General features: G+C 44.0%; 2 protein-coding genes across 8 annotated transcripts in view; one reads left to right on the plus strand and one right to left on the minus strand.

Annotated features, from left to right (window-relative positions):
* The first annotated feature begins 120 nt into the window (after positions 1–120).
* LOC141943219 (retinol dehydrogenase 12-like) lies at positions 121–8,011 on the plus strand. Its single transcript, XM_074868081.1, has 7 exons — positions 121–256; positions 949–1,067; positions 1,794–1,949; positions 2,247–2,351; positions 2,766–2,975; positions 3,807–3,996; positions 5,959–8,011. The coding sequence occupies exons 1-7, from the start codon at positions 177–179 to the stop codon at positions 6,059–6,061; spliced, it is 963 nt and encodes a 320-aa protein (XP_074724182.1). The 5' UTR covers positions 121–176; the 3' UTR covers positions 6,062–8,011.
* A 792-nt stretch (positions 8,012–8,803) lies between these two features.
* ZFYVE26 (zinc finger FYVE-type containing 26) overlaps positions 8,804–20,643 on the minus strand; it is a 51,640-nt gene continuing 39,800 nt past the window's right edge. For 6 of the 7 annotated variants that reach the window (XM_074868085.1, XM_074868089.1, XM_074868086.1 and 3 more), the window contains 9 exons: positions 20,134–20,343; positions 19,063–19,278; positions 16,851–17,048; positions 16,326–16,528; positions 15,334–15,475; positions 14,728–14,787; positions 13,212–13,394; positions 12,336–12,380; positions 10,693–11,211 (listed from right to left, as the gene is read on the minus strand). In XM_074868085.1, coding sequence (XP_074724186.1) covers positions 11,002–11,211; positions 12,336–12,380; positions 13,212–13,394; positions 14,728–14,787; positions 15,334–15,475; positions 16,326–16,528; positions 16,851–17,048; positions 19,063–19,278; positions 20,134–20,343 — 1,467 coding nt within the window. In that variant the 3' untranslated portion in view covers positions 10,693–11,001. Of the gene's footprint in view, positions 10,593–10,692; positions 11,212–12,335; positions 12,381–13,211; positions 13,395–14,727; positions 14,788–15,333; positions 15,476–16,325; positions 16,529–16,850; positions 17,049–19,062; positions 19,279–20,133; positions 20,344–20,643 lie in introns of those variants that run through there. The other variant, XR_012628889.1, reaches the window with a different exon arrangement.

Here is a 20,643-nt window from a genome sequence, read left to right on the forward strand (position 1 = left end):
CGGGGGCACGCCCACGGCAGGGCGCGGGGCCCGCCGGTCCCGGGAGCCGCGGGCACCACCGGGAGAGAGGGTCGGCCATGCCGGGGCGGGGCCGGGGGGGGCGGGGCGGGGCCACGGCGGGGCGGGGTCGAGGCGGCCGCTGCTGAGCGCCGGCGGTGCGGAGCGGGCGGGCGGCGATGCTCACCTGCTGGGGAGCTGTGCTGGGGGCCGCCGTCTCCGTCCCCGTCCTCCTCCTCGTGGCAGCGCCCTACGTCAGGTGCGTCCTACCGAGCGCGGCCCCGGCCCTTCGCGCGCGCACGAGAAGCGGCGGGTGCGGGCGGGCGGAGCCGGTGTTCGCCGCGTCTGCCTGCCTGGGTGAGGGCAGCACGGGTCCAGCGGCTCCTCGTGCGCGGCCCGCGTCGGGCAGGGCGTTACTCGACCTTCCCCACCTCCAGCGCCTCAGTCACACTAACGCGCTCAAGGCGGGAGCTGGGGCGCTGCGGGGGCTCGGCTCAGCCCTGGCGCCGGCGGCGGCCCCGCGTGGCTCGGTGACCGCCCGGGACTTGCCCTGGGGTCTGCCCCGCAGCCGGCGGGGCTCGGCAGAGGCGGCCGCCGTAACGGGGCGCCCGGGGGGGCGGGGCCCGCTTTCTCCTCACGGCACCGCGGCGGAGCCCATTGGCCGAGTGTCCGGAGCTTGGCGGCGGCAGCCAATGGGAGCCGTGGCCTCACCTGGCGCCAGGGCGGGGCGGCGGGGCGGGGCCCGGGGCGGCGCCCTGTAAAGCTGGGGGGGGCAGGCCCCCGCGGCGCGGTCGCGATCGGCCGCTTCTGGTAACGATGCCCGTGCCTGGCCGGGACCCTGAGTGCAGCGAAACCTTGGGCCTCTGGGTGCCTAGCCCTGACCCGAGCCCCCTCCGGAGGGAAGGCGCCCGCGGAGCTTGTCCTGTGACGGCTGCCGCCCTCCCCTTGCAGGAGGTATGTCGCCGGAGGACGGTGTAAGTCAGCAGCCAGGCTGGAGGGGAAGGTGGCGATAATCACCGGAGCCAACACGGGCATCGGGAAGGAGACGGCCAGAGACCTCGCGCGAAGAGGCAAGTCACCGGCCTTTGCCAGCTGGCATCCTTGTGCGGCTGGCGCCTGCCTGCCTGCGCATCAGCAGTCCCTTTTCTGGATTCCAGGGAGGACACGTTTTATGCTTACATTTGGATTCCAAAGTTACTTCAGACGAGCCCAAGTGTTGCTCCTCCAGAGGTTGTAACCACTGAGGGGCAAGTCCCCAGTTCCTCAACTGGTTTCATTAATTGAACTCCAGAAATGTGCCCTGTGACGTGAAAATGCTCTGCACTGCAACTGTTTTGAGAGGGCTGGGGTTCCTGGTGTTGTTGGGTCCTGCTTGTATGAAGCTGGGAAACATCACAGGTCCACTGCCATATGCTTTAGTCAGTCATGTTTCAAGCTAATTTAGTTTAAATGCTTTTTAGGTAACTGGTAAAGAGATTAAACTGCCATTATTATGGGCAGTTATCACCCTATCATACCAGTGTTGTGGTATGCACTCCTGACCTGGGAGAACCTGACAGAGGCACTTCAGATATGCATTTTCCTGGTCTGAAAACAGCTTTGGGCTGGATCAGAGCTAACAACATAGTAGGATAGGCTTTGTCCCTCCCAGCTGCTCCCTGGACTGATGCCAATTCCCTAAAAAATAAGACGTTGTTTGTAAGCACTGCATGTAGTCAGCCTGCTTGTCAGAGCCTTGATCATCCAGTGTGCTCCGGAGATCTCAGCTTCTGTTCCTGCTTTTTCCTGCCGTGCAGGTGCAAGGGTGATTGTTGCTTGCAGAGACATAGCAAAGGCAGAAGCTGCAGCCAGTGAAATCCGAGCTGAGACAGGGAACCAGCAAGTCACTGTGAGAAAACTAGACTTGGCTGATACGAAGTCCATCCGGGAGTTTGCTGAGAAATTTCTAGCAGGTACAGTCTCTAGATCCTCCTTCTCAGAATATTTTACCAAGGGCTGCTGTCTGCTCTTCTAGCAAATGCCAGGTCCCTGACCTGCATATCTCTGTATGATGCTGGGTACTGCAGTTCACAGCAGGGGCTTGTCAGAGGCCATGAGCTAGTTTGGGGTAGGAGACCTATTCTCATTTTATTGAGGCGATGTGGCTGCAACTCAGACAGGCGTGGGGTTTTTTTGTCTGACTTGTGCCACCTTGTTGTCTGTCTTCGGTCTCTGTTTCCCTGTTTAAGGATGTCTGTTGTTTCTTGCAGAGGAGAAGGAACTCCATATTCTCATTAATAACGCTGGGGTAATGTTATGCCCTTACTCCAAGACTGCTGACGGCTTTGAGATGCACCTGGGAGTCAACCATCTTGGTAAGGCCAGTGGAGTCATGTTTGCATACAGTATCTGGGGCAAAATGCCAGAGGAAAATCCTGCTTTCAGATTTTCTCTTCCTCATTCTTGCTGCTTGGGGAAGGATAGAAGGCCAGAGTTCAGAGCTCTGGAGATGCAATACAATGATTTGCTTATTGCGGACCCAGTTTAAGTATCTGTACATGTTACCTGGGACATTTGAGATGTATGACAGCTCCAGCTTTTTGAAGCTGAGGAGCAGAACTTCATGGCTGCAAAAAAGTTTAGCTGTTGATTCAGGGCAGGGTTGTCTTTTCCCTGGACCTGAAATGAGGGCAACAGTAAGATACAACATGTAAGTAATATGTTGTAAGTGCTCTGGAATTCCAGCAGAGGAACCTTCAGAGAAGGGTGACATCTCCTCTTGCCCCTAGGTCATTTTCTCTTGACCTTCCTGTTGCTGGAGCGCCTGAAGCAGTCTGCCCCAGCCCGCATAGTGAACGTGTCCTCACTGGCTCATCACGCAGGCCGAATCCGCTTCCATGATCTCCATGGTGAGAAGAGCTACAACCGTGGCCTCGCCTACTGTCACAGCAAACTGGCTAACGTGCTCTTCACACGGGAGCTGGCAAGGCGGCTGCAAGGCAAGTCCCAGAGGAGAGCGGAGTGTTTTTCTGCTTGACTTTTGAGCACCTTGGATGAGGAGAGTGGCTTGAAGAAAGGTCTGGAAGTTGGCTATGCAGAAATGAAATGGTTTGAGGCAAGGGTCACTGACAGCTCTTCACAGGAAGAAAATATTTCCCATCTTTAGAACAGGAGACTCAAAACACTAACTGTCTTTACAACAACAGGGCAGAGGAGTGTAGTAGCTTGGCACAGTTGAATGTATTTAATTTTTCTTTGGTGCTTTTCAAAAATTAGCTGCATCCACGCAGACAATTGTGGTATGTGGGTAGAAGCTGAACTACAACTGCAGTCTCCACTAGAAAAGCTGATGCATACCCAGCTGCCTTAAATGTTGATGGCCTGGAGAACAGAAGCATAGGACTAGACAGTACCTCTTAAGTCACAGCATCTGTCACAGCCATGTCATTCAGTCCTTTTCATAAACTTAAGTAGTATTTATTTTACTAAAACAGAAGCAGTGTCTTCTCTAGGAAATTAGTATTACAGTAAATCAAAAGAAGCTGATGTTCTCAAAAGCCTGATGGAAGCTGCTGCTGTTTTAGCACCCAGGCCCTCTAGCACGTTGTTTTGCAGAAGGCATGTAGTGACTGCAGTGTTTGGAAGGGAGTGGGGGATGCTCCAGCAAGCAGGAACTACAGAGGACTTCACTTACTCTCTCTGTATCCATGCCTGGACTCCTCCTTTAAGTTGTAGAATATCTGCAGGTAGAATTGAGGAGTATATTACCCTTTTTTTAAAAGGCAGTTTGATGCATGCAGATTTGTCCGGAATGCTTTCTTTTGCCATAGGCACTAAAGTCACAGCAAACGCCCTCCATCCTGGGTCTGTCCATTCTGAGCTAGTCCGGCACTCATTTGTAATGATGTGGCTGTGGAAGATATTCTCATTCTTCTTGAAGACACCTTGGGAAGGAGCTCAGACCAGTGTCTACTGTGCAGTAGCAGAGGAACTGGAATCTGTGACAGGACAGTATTTCAGGTGGGTGCAAACAGATGGAATGATATACTATGGAAGGCAACCTTGTTGGCTGGGGAAAAGGAGACTTACTGTCAGTCTTCATTAAGAAGGGACTGGCTGATAATACTTAGAGATTTACCCCTTCGAGGTCTGTTGCAGTCGATGTTGTGTTAGAAGAAATCCCTGACCTGTGCAGCACTTTACACAATAGCAGGGCCTTTAGTGCTAAGGAATATCACCGTACTCAAAGTGCAGGAAGGGCTGTCACGTGTTCAGAGCTCTAATCCTGATCTGCCTGAGACTTGGGCAAATCACTTTTCAGTAGAGCCGTTTAGTTAATGAGGTCACTTGAGTCAATCCTAGGAAGACCACTTTGGTTCTCCTTGTGGTTTTACCCCACTGGAGCAGAAGGGGCCTGAGCTTCCCAGGAGCTGGGAGGGCTGATGGTGCTGCAGAGATAGGGTGGTGAGATTTTCAGGACTGACATGTGACAAAATAACTTGATTGTCCAGTCTGACAGACCCATCAGCTGGGAGGAACTCCTGCTGGGATGCTCTCACTCTGTCCTGGAAACTGTCTTCTGTAGCTCCCACTACAAACCCTGTTGTTTCTTGACTACTTTGACTTCAGGCCCCTGCATAGTCATGCCTTTTCCCCTCACCAAAACTACAGCCCAGAGCAGTTCCAAGTCATCATCATCCTGGATTTGAAGGCTGCCATTTGAACAGATTCATGCAGATGTGTCTGTCAGATTCCCACCAGGTGTAGAGCTGTGTAACAATACTGTCTGTTGGGAAAGGAATGTGAAAATTTCTTTTTTTTTTTCCCCTCACATGAATACTGTTGGAGCCTTTGCATCTTTGCAGAGCTTTCCTCTTGTGATATGTGACCAGATTAGTCTCTGTAATGACTTTGATATTCACTTGGGAGTTTGTACCATCTTAATCAGACTTGAATATATATATAGATGTCTTAATCTTCCCTGGATGACTGTCTGTCCCAGGATATAAATGGAGCATTTATGTGCTGGCGTACAGAAAACTTTTGTGGATTTTAAGCTCATAAAAGAAGGGAGTTTTGCACTTGGTGGGAAATGAATAGCTTCAACAGAGATTCAGTTTACCTTGGACTAGGCAAAAATCCTTTTCACTTTTCAGGCAACAGAATATAAAGCACAAGTCTAGATGTTAAGAAAAGAATTTACATGCCACAGCAAGACAGGTGGAGTCCACCAGAGTCATTTCAGGAACATCAGAGACTGTGCACTTGGACCTCTGAAAACAGTAGGCTGGATAGAAATCTTAGGAGATGCAATTTCCTCTGTTCTCTTAAACTCCCATGTTATTGCAGCATCTAGCATTACAGATGAGAACACATGATCTCTGTTCCAGACAGAGTGCTGCCTGATGGCAGGAGCCGAAAAGAAAGGAGCCACAGTTCAGAGGATAATGGAAAAGGGGATAACCATACACAGTTATTACAGTATTCTTACTCTGGGGCAGCATTGCCTTTTGTCCAGTGTCAGTATAGTGGGGTGAATAGGATGGGATAAATAGTTTAGAGTGAAGGGCTGTTTGAGAGGCTTTTTGGTAGTGTTTGCTGGAAAAGGTGTTCCTGAAGAAGCTTGGTTAGTGTTTACAGCCCTTTTTAGTGCTATTAAAGAGAATGTATGCTGAAGAGTATACAGTAGAGCTATACAGGTTTCTTTAAGAGTTGAGCCAACACATAGAGCTAGACTTGCTTGCCAGTTCTTGGTGGCGTTGGGTGACACTCTTCCCTAGCAAGTTGGAAAGAGCTTTCTCAAGGTGGCTTAGCACCAACCCTTGCTCATTTGCTGGAGAGCCTCCCACCTTGCTTCAACTGCTCTTGAATTTACACTGCTAGAAAGCAACTCTGTTATCTTAACACAGACATTTTAGTGTGAAAATGCAGATGGAGATCTTTGACTTTAAAAATGAAAATAAAAAAATGTTCCTCTTACAGTGATTGCCAGCCAGCATACGTATCTCCATGGGGTCGGGATGATGAGACAGCAAAGAAGCTCTGGAGTGTGAGCTGTGAGCTCCTTGGCATCCAGTGGGACTGAGCACCACAGACTGCAAGGGTGCCTGGCTGAGCCAGTGATGCTTCTCCTGGGAAAAGCACCGCTGAGAGACCTCAAGACTAGAATGCTGATACTTCAGCTTCCCTAATGGTGGCTCTATGGACACAATCTAATGTGAATTTCTGCAATATTACACTTAAGGACTGAGATTTATAAGCAACCAGTCCCTCTTCTTAGCTGGAGAATCAGAGCACTGACGCAGGGAACAACCTTTGCTTGTGTTGCAGAAGCTCTCAAATAAGCAAATAACAACCAAAAATTAAAAAAAAATTTCTACACAATTAACTAGCACTCTGCAAACATACAATGGCAGATTCAGATGTCTGTGAGAGGAGAACAAAACTATCACCACAAACTTCCTAGGGCTTAACAACAACCCAAATGCTCTGTCACTCACCTAAAAAAGAGAGCTCTCAACCTCAAGGAACTTCTGAGTGCAGTGTCCTGACCCCTAGGAACCTCAAGGAGTTTCCTTGGGCAGTGTTCTGACCCAAGGGGAGAGTCCTTGACTGCAGCACACTGCTCCGGGCAGCGGGGGGGACTAGCTCAAAATGGCTCCCCCAGGGGACTCCATTCATACCCAGCCAAATCTGATCTGTGGTCAACATCAGCTCCCATTGGCCAAGGGCCCCAAGTACTATAAAGCCCTGAGAACAAGGGCACAGATAAAGGAAGTTTCAGCAGCCAAGCAGCCCTATTTTCATTAGGCAGGTGCACCTGCCACAGCTTGGCATCTCACACAACAGGCACAGGCTATTGCTCCCTGGCTTTAGAATAGAAATGGAGGTTGCAGTCTCAGGTTTAGGTTATGAAGCAACAAAGACTTACTTTTATTTAAACTTTTTTTCCTAACAGTAATAGTAAAAAGGTAGGACTCTAAGCTTATGCTCTATGAGGTTAGTTTCAGCTCCTACTATTTGACCTAGCAGAGTGAAAGTACTTTAGGATATTAGATTTTCTGTCAATTACATGCAATACAAATGCTCTCAAAACAGGTGCTGGCCTTTTTGTGCCAAGCAATAGGTTAAGTTTTTAAGTGGAATCAATCATTTTTCTCTATATTCTCTGTAAGAATCTGGACCTTTGCCACTGGCCCCAAATGCCCATTGACTGCAGTAAGTTAACTGAGGGTCGGTGTACCTTTTGAAAACCCAGGTCTCAGCACAGGTGACTGGGAGGTTAAGAGCTGCAGGAGTGCTGCAACTGTGCATAAACAAGTTACCTTATTTTAAAAAAATTAACATGTCTCCTGTAAAGCATTGAGCAAAGATGGTGTAAAAGTTGTCACAGTAACACCCCCCAGCAGCACTTTAAATTACTTCAGAAACCCAAAAAGAGAGCAGAATGAGTAAAGAACATCTCAACTCTGTTAAAAAACATTAAACTTCAGCTGAGACTTTAGCTTTAAATGACAGCAAACTACCTAGAGCGAAATAGCTGAAGCAGAGGTCGGGACTATCTTGATATCTTGATGTTATGGTCAAGTTAACTACAGGACAGGAAAGTAAGATGTGCACAGAAATCCTTACGTTTGTCTGCCCAGCAGTTACTGACCTTGGCTGGCCTTGCCATACCGTATGGCTTGCCCTTCCAAAAGGCAGCTGGGTCAATCCACGTAGCAATGGGACAGCTCCCTTGGAACTCCAGTGCTACTTTGGTGCAAACTGCTAGAGTGTGATCCAGAATCAGAGATTATTTCTGAAAGAGTTAAGCAGTTAGAAAGCAAGTGCCACAGCTCATAGGATTATCTTCTGCTTCTGAAAAAAAAAATTGAAAGGTTTTAGACTTGTGTATGAGCATACCACTGTGACTAACTGCCAGTTTTGGGAAACAAATGCTGATTTTATGTTCATTCTGCCTGCATGCTATCTATGCAGATCAGTCCTGTGCCACCTCTGAGCAATACTAAATAAAGCCATTTTCCTTTTACAAGAGGAGACTCTGTCTTCTTTCAGAAATGTTGAATTGGTTTACTTGGCTTTGTTGTTATCTGCACCTGCCTTACTAGTGTAGAGAACTCAGTTTCGGTAACATTTTAAAGTGCCTTTGTGTTTTTCCTTGCTGTACCTTTTTGCTTCCCTCTTTATGCTTCATCTTGAATATGAAGCTAAATGCACAACTGCAAGGTAGCAGTACAATGCTACCTAGCATTGCAGGCTTGGCCTGCTTTCTGTGTGTGATTCTCAGACCTCAAAAGTGGCTTTCAGTAGCAATAGAAACTATTTTCAAAAAATGCAGGAAGAGTCTCTAGGCTGAAATATTTTGCCGTTGCAGGTCAATGCTCTTCTCAAAGAAGTCTGATTGTAGATTTAACGTAAGACATAACTACACATTTCTACAGACACACCCCCCCGCTCTTTTTTACCTTGGGCAAGTCATTTATACCTTCCTCTAAGCTGATCTGTAAAATGAGGGAACTAAAGCTCATTTAGCTGTCTCAAAGGGAGGCTTGTAAAAGAGAGATTAACTTGCAGAGCTCTCTAAAGAGGATTACTGGTCTGTGAGAGTACATGTATGAGGCTGAGCTAGCTACCTAGCTACTGGGAAGACTTCTGAAGATGTGATATTCCAACTGATCTAAATATTGAGGACACTGTATCAGAGACATTTTCATGACACAACAATTCTCCCCCTTCTAATTACTCTGCTAAGCAGGGCCAAAAGCAAGATACAGATCTAGAATGAGATCCCCAGCTATGCCAAGATAAAAAGCAAAACAGAAGATACGTTAACAGTTGTAATACTTTATTCTCTTTTTTCATTGTAAACAAACCTCGGTCATAGAAGTTCTTTTTAACTGGCAGTATTCAATCCCTTTTTGACGCTCAAAAATTCAAAGCCCCTTAATAACTGCACTATTCACGACACAAGGCAGTTAGTTAGTCAGGATCAAAATTCCAGTTCCGCTGGCAAGAGAAAGATCCCTACGATTCCAGGTTAAGAACATCAAATTACAACAAACACTACATAAAGTGCATCAGGTACAGTGCAAAGAGGTCAGGAAGAAAGGCAGGTACAGAACCAACTAGTCTGCATGGCAGACTCCACTCTCTGTGCTCTATAAGCTGAAAACTTGAGCAGAAAAGTAGGTATTACAGCAATGCAGATCTGGACACCCACAAAGAATAAAGCCTTCTCCTCATAATTAGATATTTGGAAATGATCGAAGACAAGGATAGTGTTTTAGGATTAGCTTAACAGCTGTAATGTGATGGAAAGCTAGGTCAGTCTGGCCAAGAAAACAAAGCTTTCATTAGTACTGCTCACTAACAAGACAATGCTAATCTCTGGTCAGGAGCTAAATGTGGTCATTTCTGACTGCTTCACTCCTAGACATTTCTATCCCTGCTCTAGTGAGCGGAGCACTTCCGAGAGAGGTGCTCGTGTCAGTGGGGCACTGCTCATGAAACACTAAAGGAGATGGACCAAGTCCTTTTCAATACCATGGAAGTCTGTTCTGTCACTACAGTGAGCTTGGGGATAGTGCAAAACTCTGATTTGACAGTCTCAATTATTTTATGTACTAAAACTATTTACAGTTATATTATACTTCAGAAAACCTGTTGTTTCTTTTGAAGTAAACAACTAAACTTTTTAACAAAAAAGTGAACTACTTTCTTGTGCTGAAATACACATGAACAGCAAACACAAACTCTTGGAGTGCCATGGTTTGTTGTTGCTTTTTGAAGGTCCCGCTACTGTCTACCATTCTTCTGCCCACTTCTCATGTCCCAGTCACGGTTGCAGAGAAGCAGCTGCTTTTTTCAGCATCCCTGAACACAGCCATTACACAGAGATTCCTGCTTTTTCATAAAACTGAGTTAATCTAACACTTCCACAGCAAAGCCTATCAATATAGTCTACACAGTACATCCAGCTAATAAAAATTTAGTCTGGTATTCTATTGTACCTGACAGGGACAGATTATTCTGGTAAGAAACAAGAAAATCCCTGTGTGACAGGAATACAAACTGTCTGTTGAATTTTACCACAGCTTGCTCTATCCATATTTTCTGCTACACCTGATGAAAAACTGTGGAAGTTTACTGGCAACTGTTCAGTGATAAAGCAGCATTGCAACAATTTATTGGATATTACCATAGCAAAGAAAGAGGTATATGATTTTTCAACTATTTTAAAGGATTCTTTTCCCTTTGTACTCCCCTTACAGGATATGTCCTTTATAAATTCATCCATCTAGTAAGGGCTCAAATGCCATATGTATAGCACACATCAGACAGTGTGACTGTAAATAGAAGCCTGCCATGAAGAATTAGTTCCTACCTTTTCAAACAAACTAAAGAAATTGGGCACATAGTACTAGTGGGAAGGAAAAAGTAACAGTAGCAATGGTTTGTACAGAGGTTTTAAAAAATCTCTGAATTTCAGTCTTTGTAAAAGAAGATCTCTCCAATCTTGAAAAAGTTTACAGGAAACCCATAATCACAAAAAGTTTTATACTCTAGGCTACGTTGAGTTGATGAGATTTTTCTGTCCTCTCTACATAGGTTTTCTGGATTAAAAGTAAAAAACATACAATAGTTCAGTGCCTTTCAAAAAAAAAAAAAGTTCAACAACCCCCCCCCAAAAAACAACCACCCCCCCGCCCCGCCCCAACCAGAAACTGAAGTGCTCTCTTCCATACACCTAAATTCCTGCTTGTTCAGTTTGAAACTGCCCCCCTCCCCACCCCATCAAAAAGATAGCCAAAAAACACCCTGAGGTAGTGACTGTCTGTCAAAATACAGGACTGGCACTTGTAATTTAGTTCCCTTCCTCTCACCAGAGGCACATTAGCAGCATCCATTTGCCAACAACATGAGTCAAGAGACTTCCATTTTACCAAGAGGTTGCTGAACCACACACCTTTAAGCTGTCTTGAAGCCTTCTCTTTCTGTACAATGGTGAACGTCAATTACTTATTACTTCCTAGTGCCCTGGGGAAGCCGATTTCTCATTTTGGGCTGGTGCACTGAGAGCCATTGGGCACAGATGGCCTTCACAACGTCATCGCCGCTGTTCTCAGCCAGCTGTCGCACATGCTGGACTAGCTGCACTGCTCTGGTCTTCTCCTGTCTCACTGAGACTAGATAGGCAGATCGCAACTTGTTGCACATCACGTAGGCCTGGATCTGAAGCAGAAGATGCAGTCAGAACTTGGTTAGAAAGCTGTAGTAAACTAAGAGGACAAGCTTAAGCAAGGATTCACTGGAAATACCTAGCTCAGAAGCATGTTGTAGAAGGTGGTAGCAGCATATTATGAAACAAGAGTACAGCATGGAACAGATCCCAATGTAAAAGATGGATAGACCGCTGTATTTCATTATGTTTGTCTCTTGTGGAAACTCCTTTACTGTATCACCATGAAATTAGCATCAGGAATCCTATCTTGTGCATTAGTTTACCATATCCTCATAGCAAAGAGTCTAAACCAGTCATTTTCTTCCATTGCTGGTTCTAGAACAGCTCGCATCTTTCAGTGATAGATCCTACATCAAGGCAGAATGAAAAGCCCCTTTTTTAATCTACATACAACAGGGAGTTTGTCAGTTGGAGCAGGATAGAGGACAGTTGCAAATCTTAAGATTTTATTTCCAGTTATGCCATTCAGGATCTACCACAATCCACAAGCACTAAACCACAGCCTCTTCAACTATAAACATGCACCTACAGTTCACGTATCTATCTGTGACTCTCCAGTGGCTTGGCCAGCTGGTATGAGAGCTAACAAAGTAGTTTAGGCCTTACCTCCTCTAAGAGAAAACGTGTATCAGAACTGGAGAAGTTTTATCATTTAACTCTTGATCACAATAGAAATAGCATAATCCTGAAACAATAAGCTGAAATGGTCATCTTGGAGGTATGCTGATCCTCATTAGCTGTCTGCCATTACTAGAAACTTACATGCACCAGTGTGAAAAGTTGGGTAACAAACCCAGCAAACCCACCAATGCACCTCTTCAAAATACTTTGCCTCCCCCTATAACAAATGCCTAGCCCTCACTCTGAGGACTGTCAAGGAACTAATAGGGATAACATCAACTGGTACCTTCATGTCACAGCTCTACAGTCACAAACACCAAGCCTTGAGGATTTCACTGTGTTTTCTACAATCTAGGAAGTAACCTTCAAAACTTTGGCTTGAGTGAGGATGAGAGAGAAGATGGTGAAAGAGAGCACAGCATATAGCCAGCAGACCAAGACTGGGCTGTTCGGCTCTTGCTAAAAGGAGTTTCTCTCCTGTACTTTTACTTACCTTGTTTTCATCACTGTCCATATCCTGAATCAGATTATCAAGATCCTGTAGCCAAAGAAGGGAAAAGGCGTTCACATTTAGAGTGACTACAGTTTGCAAACTTTAACCCATCAGGGACGAAACCCCTGCCCAGAGGAAGGGCTGCTGAGATCACAGCTAGCTGGCTACCTTGTCCCAACTGCAAGTACTGCAGATGTAGAAAACACAAAGTCCACTTCTTTGCTTTTACTACAGCTCCTCCTGCCTGCCATGTCTGTGGGGCATCCCTAGAGAAAGCTGTGAGCCTGGGAGTCCCCCAGGGACATGGCTCACATTGCATGAAATGAATCTGTAGCTTCTCTGCACCCCAGCAGGAGTCAGCCCTCGTAGCCCACCCCCAACCCCAAGGCGTAGACTGTATCCCCTAGTCTGATCAGTAGAACTTCATAGACGGCACCTCCTTCCCTCACTGGGATGGAAGAGACACTCTGGTAAGCAAAGGAAATCTTAAAATTATTTCCTATGGAGGCAGGAGGTTTCTGCCTCCACACATCCTCTGTGTTAAGCCAGGGAAGCCTCACTGAAGGGAACAGCTCCCACTCCAATCAGGAGCGTCTGGCAGGATCCTGCAAAGCAAAGTTTCTCTCTACATCATGGGTACTCATCTGGGAAGTGCAGGGCAGGAGCATGCTACAGCTACTTATTGCTTCCTCTCAGAGTAACTTGCATAAGGCAAACCACACAGTCCCACCTTTAAACAATGCATGTAGTACAGAGCCAGAAGATAGGAAGGACTCGCTAAAAGAGCAGCACAGACACCACAGGATGGTTTCCCTGTAGCCTGTATTGTATATACCCATTTTCCTTCAAAAGGGACACAATGCAGGATAGACTTACCTCAGCAGGAATGTTCTTGAACTCATTTAGACAGTTTAGGATAATGTTATCCCCATCATTTTTTGCTGCAACTCCAGACTCATTGACACACTTCAGGAGCTGCCGGATCTCACTGTACTTCTGCTGCTTCACCAGCTGCTTGGCCACTTTGCTGTACACATCTGTAGCCTCCAGCTGGAAGTCCTAAGAGGTAATTGGAACATCAGAGCAAGACATTACGTGTTCTCAGCAGGTTCTCTCACAGGGAGTCTATACAACTGAGACAATATCTCCTAAGGACAAAATATCACACCATGCTCAAAAAGTCAAAGCTGTTTTGGGGGCCTCTGATTTTCCAGTCACCACTGCTCAGCTCTGGATTAAAGGTTTTCTATAATCAGACTAGTAAAATTCAATTTTGCTCAAGAACAAGAGCACTGTTACCACCTCCCTTTCAGGGGTGGCAAAAAAAGCAGTTTTATTTCTTCTGGTGAAAGATCTTTCCTAGGTCCCTACCCATGTCTCCATACTTTGCAAGCTCCCACTATATTCCTCCAGCCACCCCACCAGCAGCCACCCTTTATGTACCCTGAGAAACAGGAGGCAACTGACCATCATACACCTCCCATAGGAAGGATAAGAGCTGTGGACTTATCCTGCCATGAATAAGGCAAGAAGAGAAAAAAAGAGGAAGGAAACAGAAGTGATGCTAGGCAGCTGGACTTGCTGCTCCATTTTTCCTGGGGGGTAGTGACTACGGTTGCTGCTAAGAAGTACAATTTTTCTAAGGCTCTCCATCTCACTACAAACAGGCATTTTGCCTTGTACATCCTGACCAGAAAGAAGGACCAGGGCCTGCCATATCCACAAATACCCTTTCAGTGTGCCACCTCTGTCCAGAGGTGGCCCTGCTATATCCTCTGTCCCAGACAGGAGGCAACTGCAAACTGCACTGCTTGAAGCAGTATCTTTTAGCAGCTCCTAATATATGGATGAGAAACACACAAAAAAATTTGGAGGCTCATGAGCTATGCTGACTGGTAAGGGCCTCAACTTCTACCCAGACATGAGGAAGGAGAGGTCCCCAGAGAGACTTTCCAGTTAAATAGCTTTGCTCTCTCAGCCAGGAGAATAGTAGAGAGATAGTCTTGGCCTTATTTATTCACTGTGCCTTTGCATGGCTATCACAAACTGCAGAAAGCTACCAAGTCAGACCTCTCTACTCACATCTGTGATTGTGGTTTGCAAGAGTTAAGTCACTGAACAAGGTGTACAGCAAAGGAAAGCTGTACTTAATTCTTTTGTACAACCCAATTAGTTTCGAAGTGTCCTACTGAAGCAGCATCTTTATTTCCTTACCAAACTTTGTCCAAATACATAGACATTTAAGACTTGAACTAGTGACTTTTCTCACAAGAGGTTTTTCTTTTGGGGGATTAAAAGACATTTTGCAAAAAAAGTCTTTTGCTTTAACAACTGCTGCTTGCAGGAGTTACTTTTGTAATAACAGTGCTTGTTATGTCAAGTTTTTCCATACCTGAAGGACTCTAAATGCAATCCCAAACCCCTCCTCAATGTTTTTGCCTTCCAACATGACCTGAAAAGAGAGGCGTAGACAAGTTTGGGGATGCACGTTCATTTTTTCATTACATACAGTTAAATAATAATGCATTTCCAGATTTTGCCCAGAGGCCAAAAGACAGTGCATTACTTTGTCAGAAAACAGCACCACCCCAACAAGTAGAGCAAATATAGGGTCTATGGTCACACACTGATTCCCTGTGGGACATCGGGCAAGTTACATACGGAGCTGAGCTGAAGTGAAGAAGGGTTAGAATAATAGCAGTATTTGCCTTGCTTCAAAACACAATAGGATGTATAGTCAAAAGGCACATTACTATCTGTATTGGGGATCCTCTGCTTCTGAAAGTTTGAACTTTGATGAAAGGAGCTCCAAGTTCTCACATCTTCTCTACTACTTTGAGGAAAACCATGAATTTTTGATAAACAGTAGGTTGCATAGGTGCACAAGTAACCTGCCCATGAAAAATACAAGAGGCTGCTCCGACCATCAAATGTTTCAACCTGTGTATCAAGTTAGTATTGTTGACGAAAAATAGAGCTGTGTTTGAAATAGAAGTACCTTGCAAGCAACGTCCATTTTCATGTTATTGTTTCCAAAGAGTGTGGGCAAGGAGGAGCCTGTCATTTGAGAGGTTCCTGAGCTCTCACATCGATGCAGGAACTTTGTTACTTCCATCTGTAGATCAACTGTATTGATGTGCCTGGAAAGAGGAAAATTCTGACTTTATTTTGAAATAGAGAAAGGGTCAATTACTATTTGTGTGAACTTACTAATTTCTTGAACGCATTTCAAAATAAGACATATATCCAAAAAATAATTAGTTACTTTTTGACTTTGTCTTTTGTGTAACCAAGACTGCAGCAATGAGATACTTTTCAGATCAGTGAACTTAACATGCATCACAAGCTGAAGGTGAGCACTTGTTCACATTATTTCAAAGAAATGAGCCAAGAATCTGGATTCCAAATAAGTATCTGCTCCCTCTTTTCTACCTCATCATACACACTCCCCCCCACCTTTAAGTTAGAGTCTAGCCTAACAGAAAGAAAGAAAAAAGCCCCTAAGAAGACCAAGATATAAAAGCCCAAGTACAAGAGCGATCTGGCTAAATTTACACTTCAGCTTTTGAATACAGGGATTCAGTTATGTCTGGCACCTATAACTTGTACATCGTTGAATGGTGTGAGTTAACCCCAGTAGGCAGATAAGCACCACAAAGCTGCTTGCTTTGTAGAGAGGAAGAGTAAAAGCAAGAGAACTTGTGGATTGATATATAGCTGTCTATGCACTGTAGGGTTTTCGTTTGTTTTTTAAATTAAAGGAAGGTAGATGATACTTAGACTGATATTTTTAGTAGAAACAATTGCTTATTTCCTGGGTTGGGTTGTTGGGGGAAAGGTAATGGGAACCCTATACTTGCAACTATGGAAAAGTCAGGTTTGGGTCAGGCATAGCTAGTATGTGTTAGCTAAAGCCAACTTAAACACAACCACAGGAGAAGCAGCCTGAATTTCCCCTTTTCTGTAACTTAGCTTCTTCTTTATAGATACCTTGACACATCTGTAGCAGACATTTTCTTCCGAAAAGTGCATGCCATTTTTTTCCTTCCTGAACTTCTTGAGACCTCCTGCAGATAGACTTTGAGATGGTCCTTGATCTTTAGAAGCCATGTCTGTTTGCCTCCCAGTTCAGTATAAGACTTTGCTCCATGAGTGAAAAATCTAATACAGGTCATGGCAGCACGAACGTGATCCTAGAAGAAACATACTGAACACTAAGATGGACGAAAGTACACCACCTTCACTAATCACTGTCTGTACTAAAGGGCTCACACAAAGCAGGCAATGCTCTGTTTTCTTTAAAACAGTAGTTAAGCTACTGCAATGCACCAGATCCATGACAAATGCATAGCGAGTCAGATTCAGTCAGGCTCAGGCTTTCCTATCTGTTTTTTAGGATTGGAAAGTAGCAAAAATATACTTGTCCATCATGCAGATTTACACCAAAGTAATTAACCAAAAGTCTGACAGTATTCAACATTTCACTGAAAGAGATGGCACTGACCCTCATCTTACCTTCATGAACTGTTGCAGCTCATACAGAATATGGTAGTAGTTCTTTCTCTGCAAGTATTTGCAGGCTGCAATCAAGTAGACTCCCCAGCTCTCCAATCCTGGATCAATGGTTTCCAGCAAGTTCTCTAACATATGCAGCTTTCCACCTTCGTAACTTGGAATGAAGATCCCTTCAATGAATAGTTCTGATGGGGATTCCTACAAAACATCAGAACGGTAGCTTGAAGCAAAGTCACTGTGGCTTGTTCATTCTCCTTATATAACACCGGGGTATTAAGTGACAGAGATCATAAAATTAATAAATAATTTAGGTTGGAAGGGATTTCTGCAAGTCATTTGGTTCAAACCCTCTCTCAAAGAACGGCATCCAAGTTAGGTCATGCTTCTCTGGGCTTGTCCAGTCAAGTTTTGAGCATGATGAAGTAGGGCAATTCAACAGCCTCTCGGGCCCAGTTCCCATGTCTATATACCCTCACTGCAAAAAAAAACCCCTTTTCCTTATACCCAGTTGGAATTTCCCTTGCTCCAAATTGTCTCTACTGTCTCTTACTCTTTTACACTTGGTAGCTGAAAACAGGACATAGATCTCCTTTTGCCTTCTCTTCTTCAAGCTGGAAAAACCTAGCTCTGCCACTCCTCATACATCATGTGCTTCAGGCCCCTAGCCACTTTGATGGCCTTCCATTAGATTTGCTCCACTTTGACAATGTCTGCTTTGTACTAGGGAACCCAAAACTGGGCACAGTAGTTCAGATGAAACCTCACAAGTAGTGAGCTGAGGGGAATATTTACTTCCCTTGGCCTCCTGACTATGGTCTTGCAAATGCAGCCTCACATATTAATGTTTCTATGGAAAGAAGCATGTGTGACAACACAGCCTGCATAAATGTTTCAAAGACATGATATGAATTATTTTTTTTTTTAAATCTGAGTAAGATACAAGCTACAAAGCCTGTACACATAAAATGTTTCCAACCAACCGTCTGTAAAATGTTTCATCAGAATCTTAGTACCTTACAGCTTTAGGGTAACAAACCTTCCTCTCTGGCTTGCATGATTGCTACCAGTCTCCTTGTCCAAAACTTCCACATCAAATTGTACAGAGTATTTTCAAAGTTTGCTACTTAACTAGTGAAATTATTTCACCAACATTGTAAAAACACGCAACTTTTCTTTAAAGGTAAATTTAAACTGATACAAAGGACACATTTGAAAGGCAAATTTAATGTGCAGGTGAGTATATGAGCTTAGAATGACTGATGATACAATAAGAAAACAGAGCTGATAAGACAACTTAATTTTCTATTAATAAATAAAGCTCATAAGCAGACTGAAGATAATGGAATTTGGTGCTTCAAGTTGTACATTCTCAATAAGAATTATTTAAAATAATTTTTTAAAATAAATCAGTAAATCAAACACAAGCACAGAAACTTAAAAAAGAAAACAGAAAACCCCACGCACTTATCAGCCCTCAAGCTGGTGAGATGTAATGGATTCACATCTCCACATCTCCCAAGAAGCACCTTTAATAAATTAGTGAGCACCTTGTTGGAATAATTTCTAGGTTTAATTGTAATTTAGCACCAACAGAACTTATTTCTCCAGACATTAAGTCCTCCTATATTATGCAGTTTTCTTAAGGGAGACCTGGAAACCACTTTTTGGCTTCCCTAGATTTCTGTTCTCTGGGACATGAACCTGTATTCCCTTATATTCCTAATGGTTACAGATGTGCAAACATGGGTGTCTGGTTCAACAAACAATACCAAGAGAGAGCGTCACTGTGATAGAGAGTAAAGTGTCTAGTGTTATCGGCATGTTGGAATTGAAAATTTTCCTTCTCTCTTCTGAACTGTATGACAATACTCCCAGGTTTTCAGCTTTGCAGAAAAAAGACAAAGTGCTGTTGATGCAGAACCTCCATCAAAAAAATAAACCACTTTCTCCTCTCTAGAAGCCACTGTTTTCAACACAATGGGGAAGAGAGATTAAACACAAGATGTAAAGATCAAAGTTACTTTTTCATGTCACTGAGTTGTTGTCAGTCACTGGATAGTTTGTATAGCAACATTTAGAACCTCAGAAAACTCCTGTGCAGAAAAACACCCAGAATGCTGCATCACGCTCATTACCATCTTAGACCGGCCTTGAAGTCCTCTTAGCTACTTTTCAAATTTCAATTTAGGTGATGGCAAATTTGATTACTCACCTTATTTAACAAGTGAAGCAGTGCTTCTCTCATACAGTCATGCCTCATGTAAAAGCTTATTATTGCCAGATTAGTGCCGTAACTATGTAAATAGAACAAGCACTCTTGATAATAGCTGTTGTGTTGAATCTTCCCCTCACACATCATCTCCAGAGACAGACTTCTTGTCCTCAGTGTTGCCTCAAGTTCCCTCAATGTGGCAAAGTAATCATCATCCTGCCATTAAAACAGAATCAGCGATAGGTGATGAATAAGAGGAAAACTTTATTTTCAGTTAGATCTTGTAATTCAGCCCTGAAGCACTTCTACTGTTGTTTTCAAATTAGGTATCACTTCAGAGGAGTGAGAATCCAGTAATGCTTTTTTATAAACACTACATTGGAACTCTGCTATCAACAGAGGTGCTGAATGTTCCTGTAGCTAGTGTGGCTGTTTCCAGGGTCAGACAGGAGGCTTATGTAAACACAATTCCACTACTAACATCTGCTTCAACAACTTAGTTCAAACTGGGCTTTTTATTCTCCTAAAATATGTACTGCTAAGAGGTCCTTCATCACTATGATTCTGCAGTTACTCAGTACTAAAAGTAATTTTTTGGTACCTAATCAGAACCTCCAGAGCTAATCCCAAACCACGTAATAGTGCTTTTTTTTACAAGTAAAGAAGAGGGGGACAACATTTGTAAATTCTTTTTTAAATTCCTTCAAAGTTATCAGAGTTTCAGTAGAAAAACGACATCACTGCAGCATCACAACATACTGTTGGAATTGAGTTTAATTTCCTCAGAGTGTAGTAATAATATGTTAACCAGTACAGCTTCTTTCCCCTCCACTAAGTACGCTCCAGATTAGTATAAAATCCCATGATCTAGTTCTCAGCCACCAATTCACTGCGATGAAACAGCTAACAAATCTCTCAAATATATTCAGTTTATAATATGCAGTCATGACAAAAGAAGAAAAAAATCCCTAACACCTGATATTGTAACATGCATTGCTATAAGATGTGTATTAAAACATCACTACTTGGCTTTGCTATAGCCTTTCAGAGTAGACTGAATAGAAGACTTACCGCAATGAGTATGGGCTTCACTGTGGACTCCAGGTACTGTATCACATCCTGGACCAGCCTTGAACCATGGTTCAGCTGGTTTAGATCCATAGGTGGCTTTAAACATCGGTTAAACTTCTCTCTTGCTGAATTTAAATTTCCAGCTTTAAGGCAAGCCATGCCCCAGGCATGCCATGCTCCACCCGGATCCAACCCAGATTTTGTAGAAACCTAAATTCAAAATAATTTGTTAATATTGCAACACAGTTCCAATACAGAAAGCAGGAGAACTGGCTTATCACACAGTCTGTAATTGTGACCTTTCACTTCCTAGAGTACATTTCCCATTAAAAACGAAACATGAAAAAACTCATACTGATTATTTTTGTATTATTGGCACAAAACGCCAACTACCCAAACACCCACGATCTCCATATGTGGAAGTATTTTTTATTCTACAAATTTAAACAACTATTCATCTGGGAAATTTCAGTTCAGCAGTTTTAAAACTCAGGATATTTTCACATCCAC

Source organism: Strix uralensis, chromosome 4 (assembly GCF_047716275.1).
Source record: "Strix uralensis isolate ZFMK-TIS-50842 chromosome 4, bStrUra1, whole genome shotgun sequence".
In the NCBI taxonomy this organism is placed as follows: domain Eukaryota; kingdom Metazoa; phylum Chordata; class Aves; order Strigiformes; family Strigidae; genus Strix; species Strix uralensis.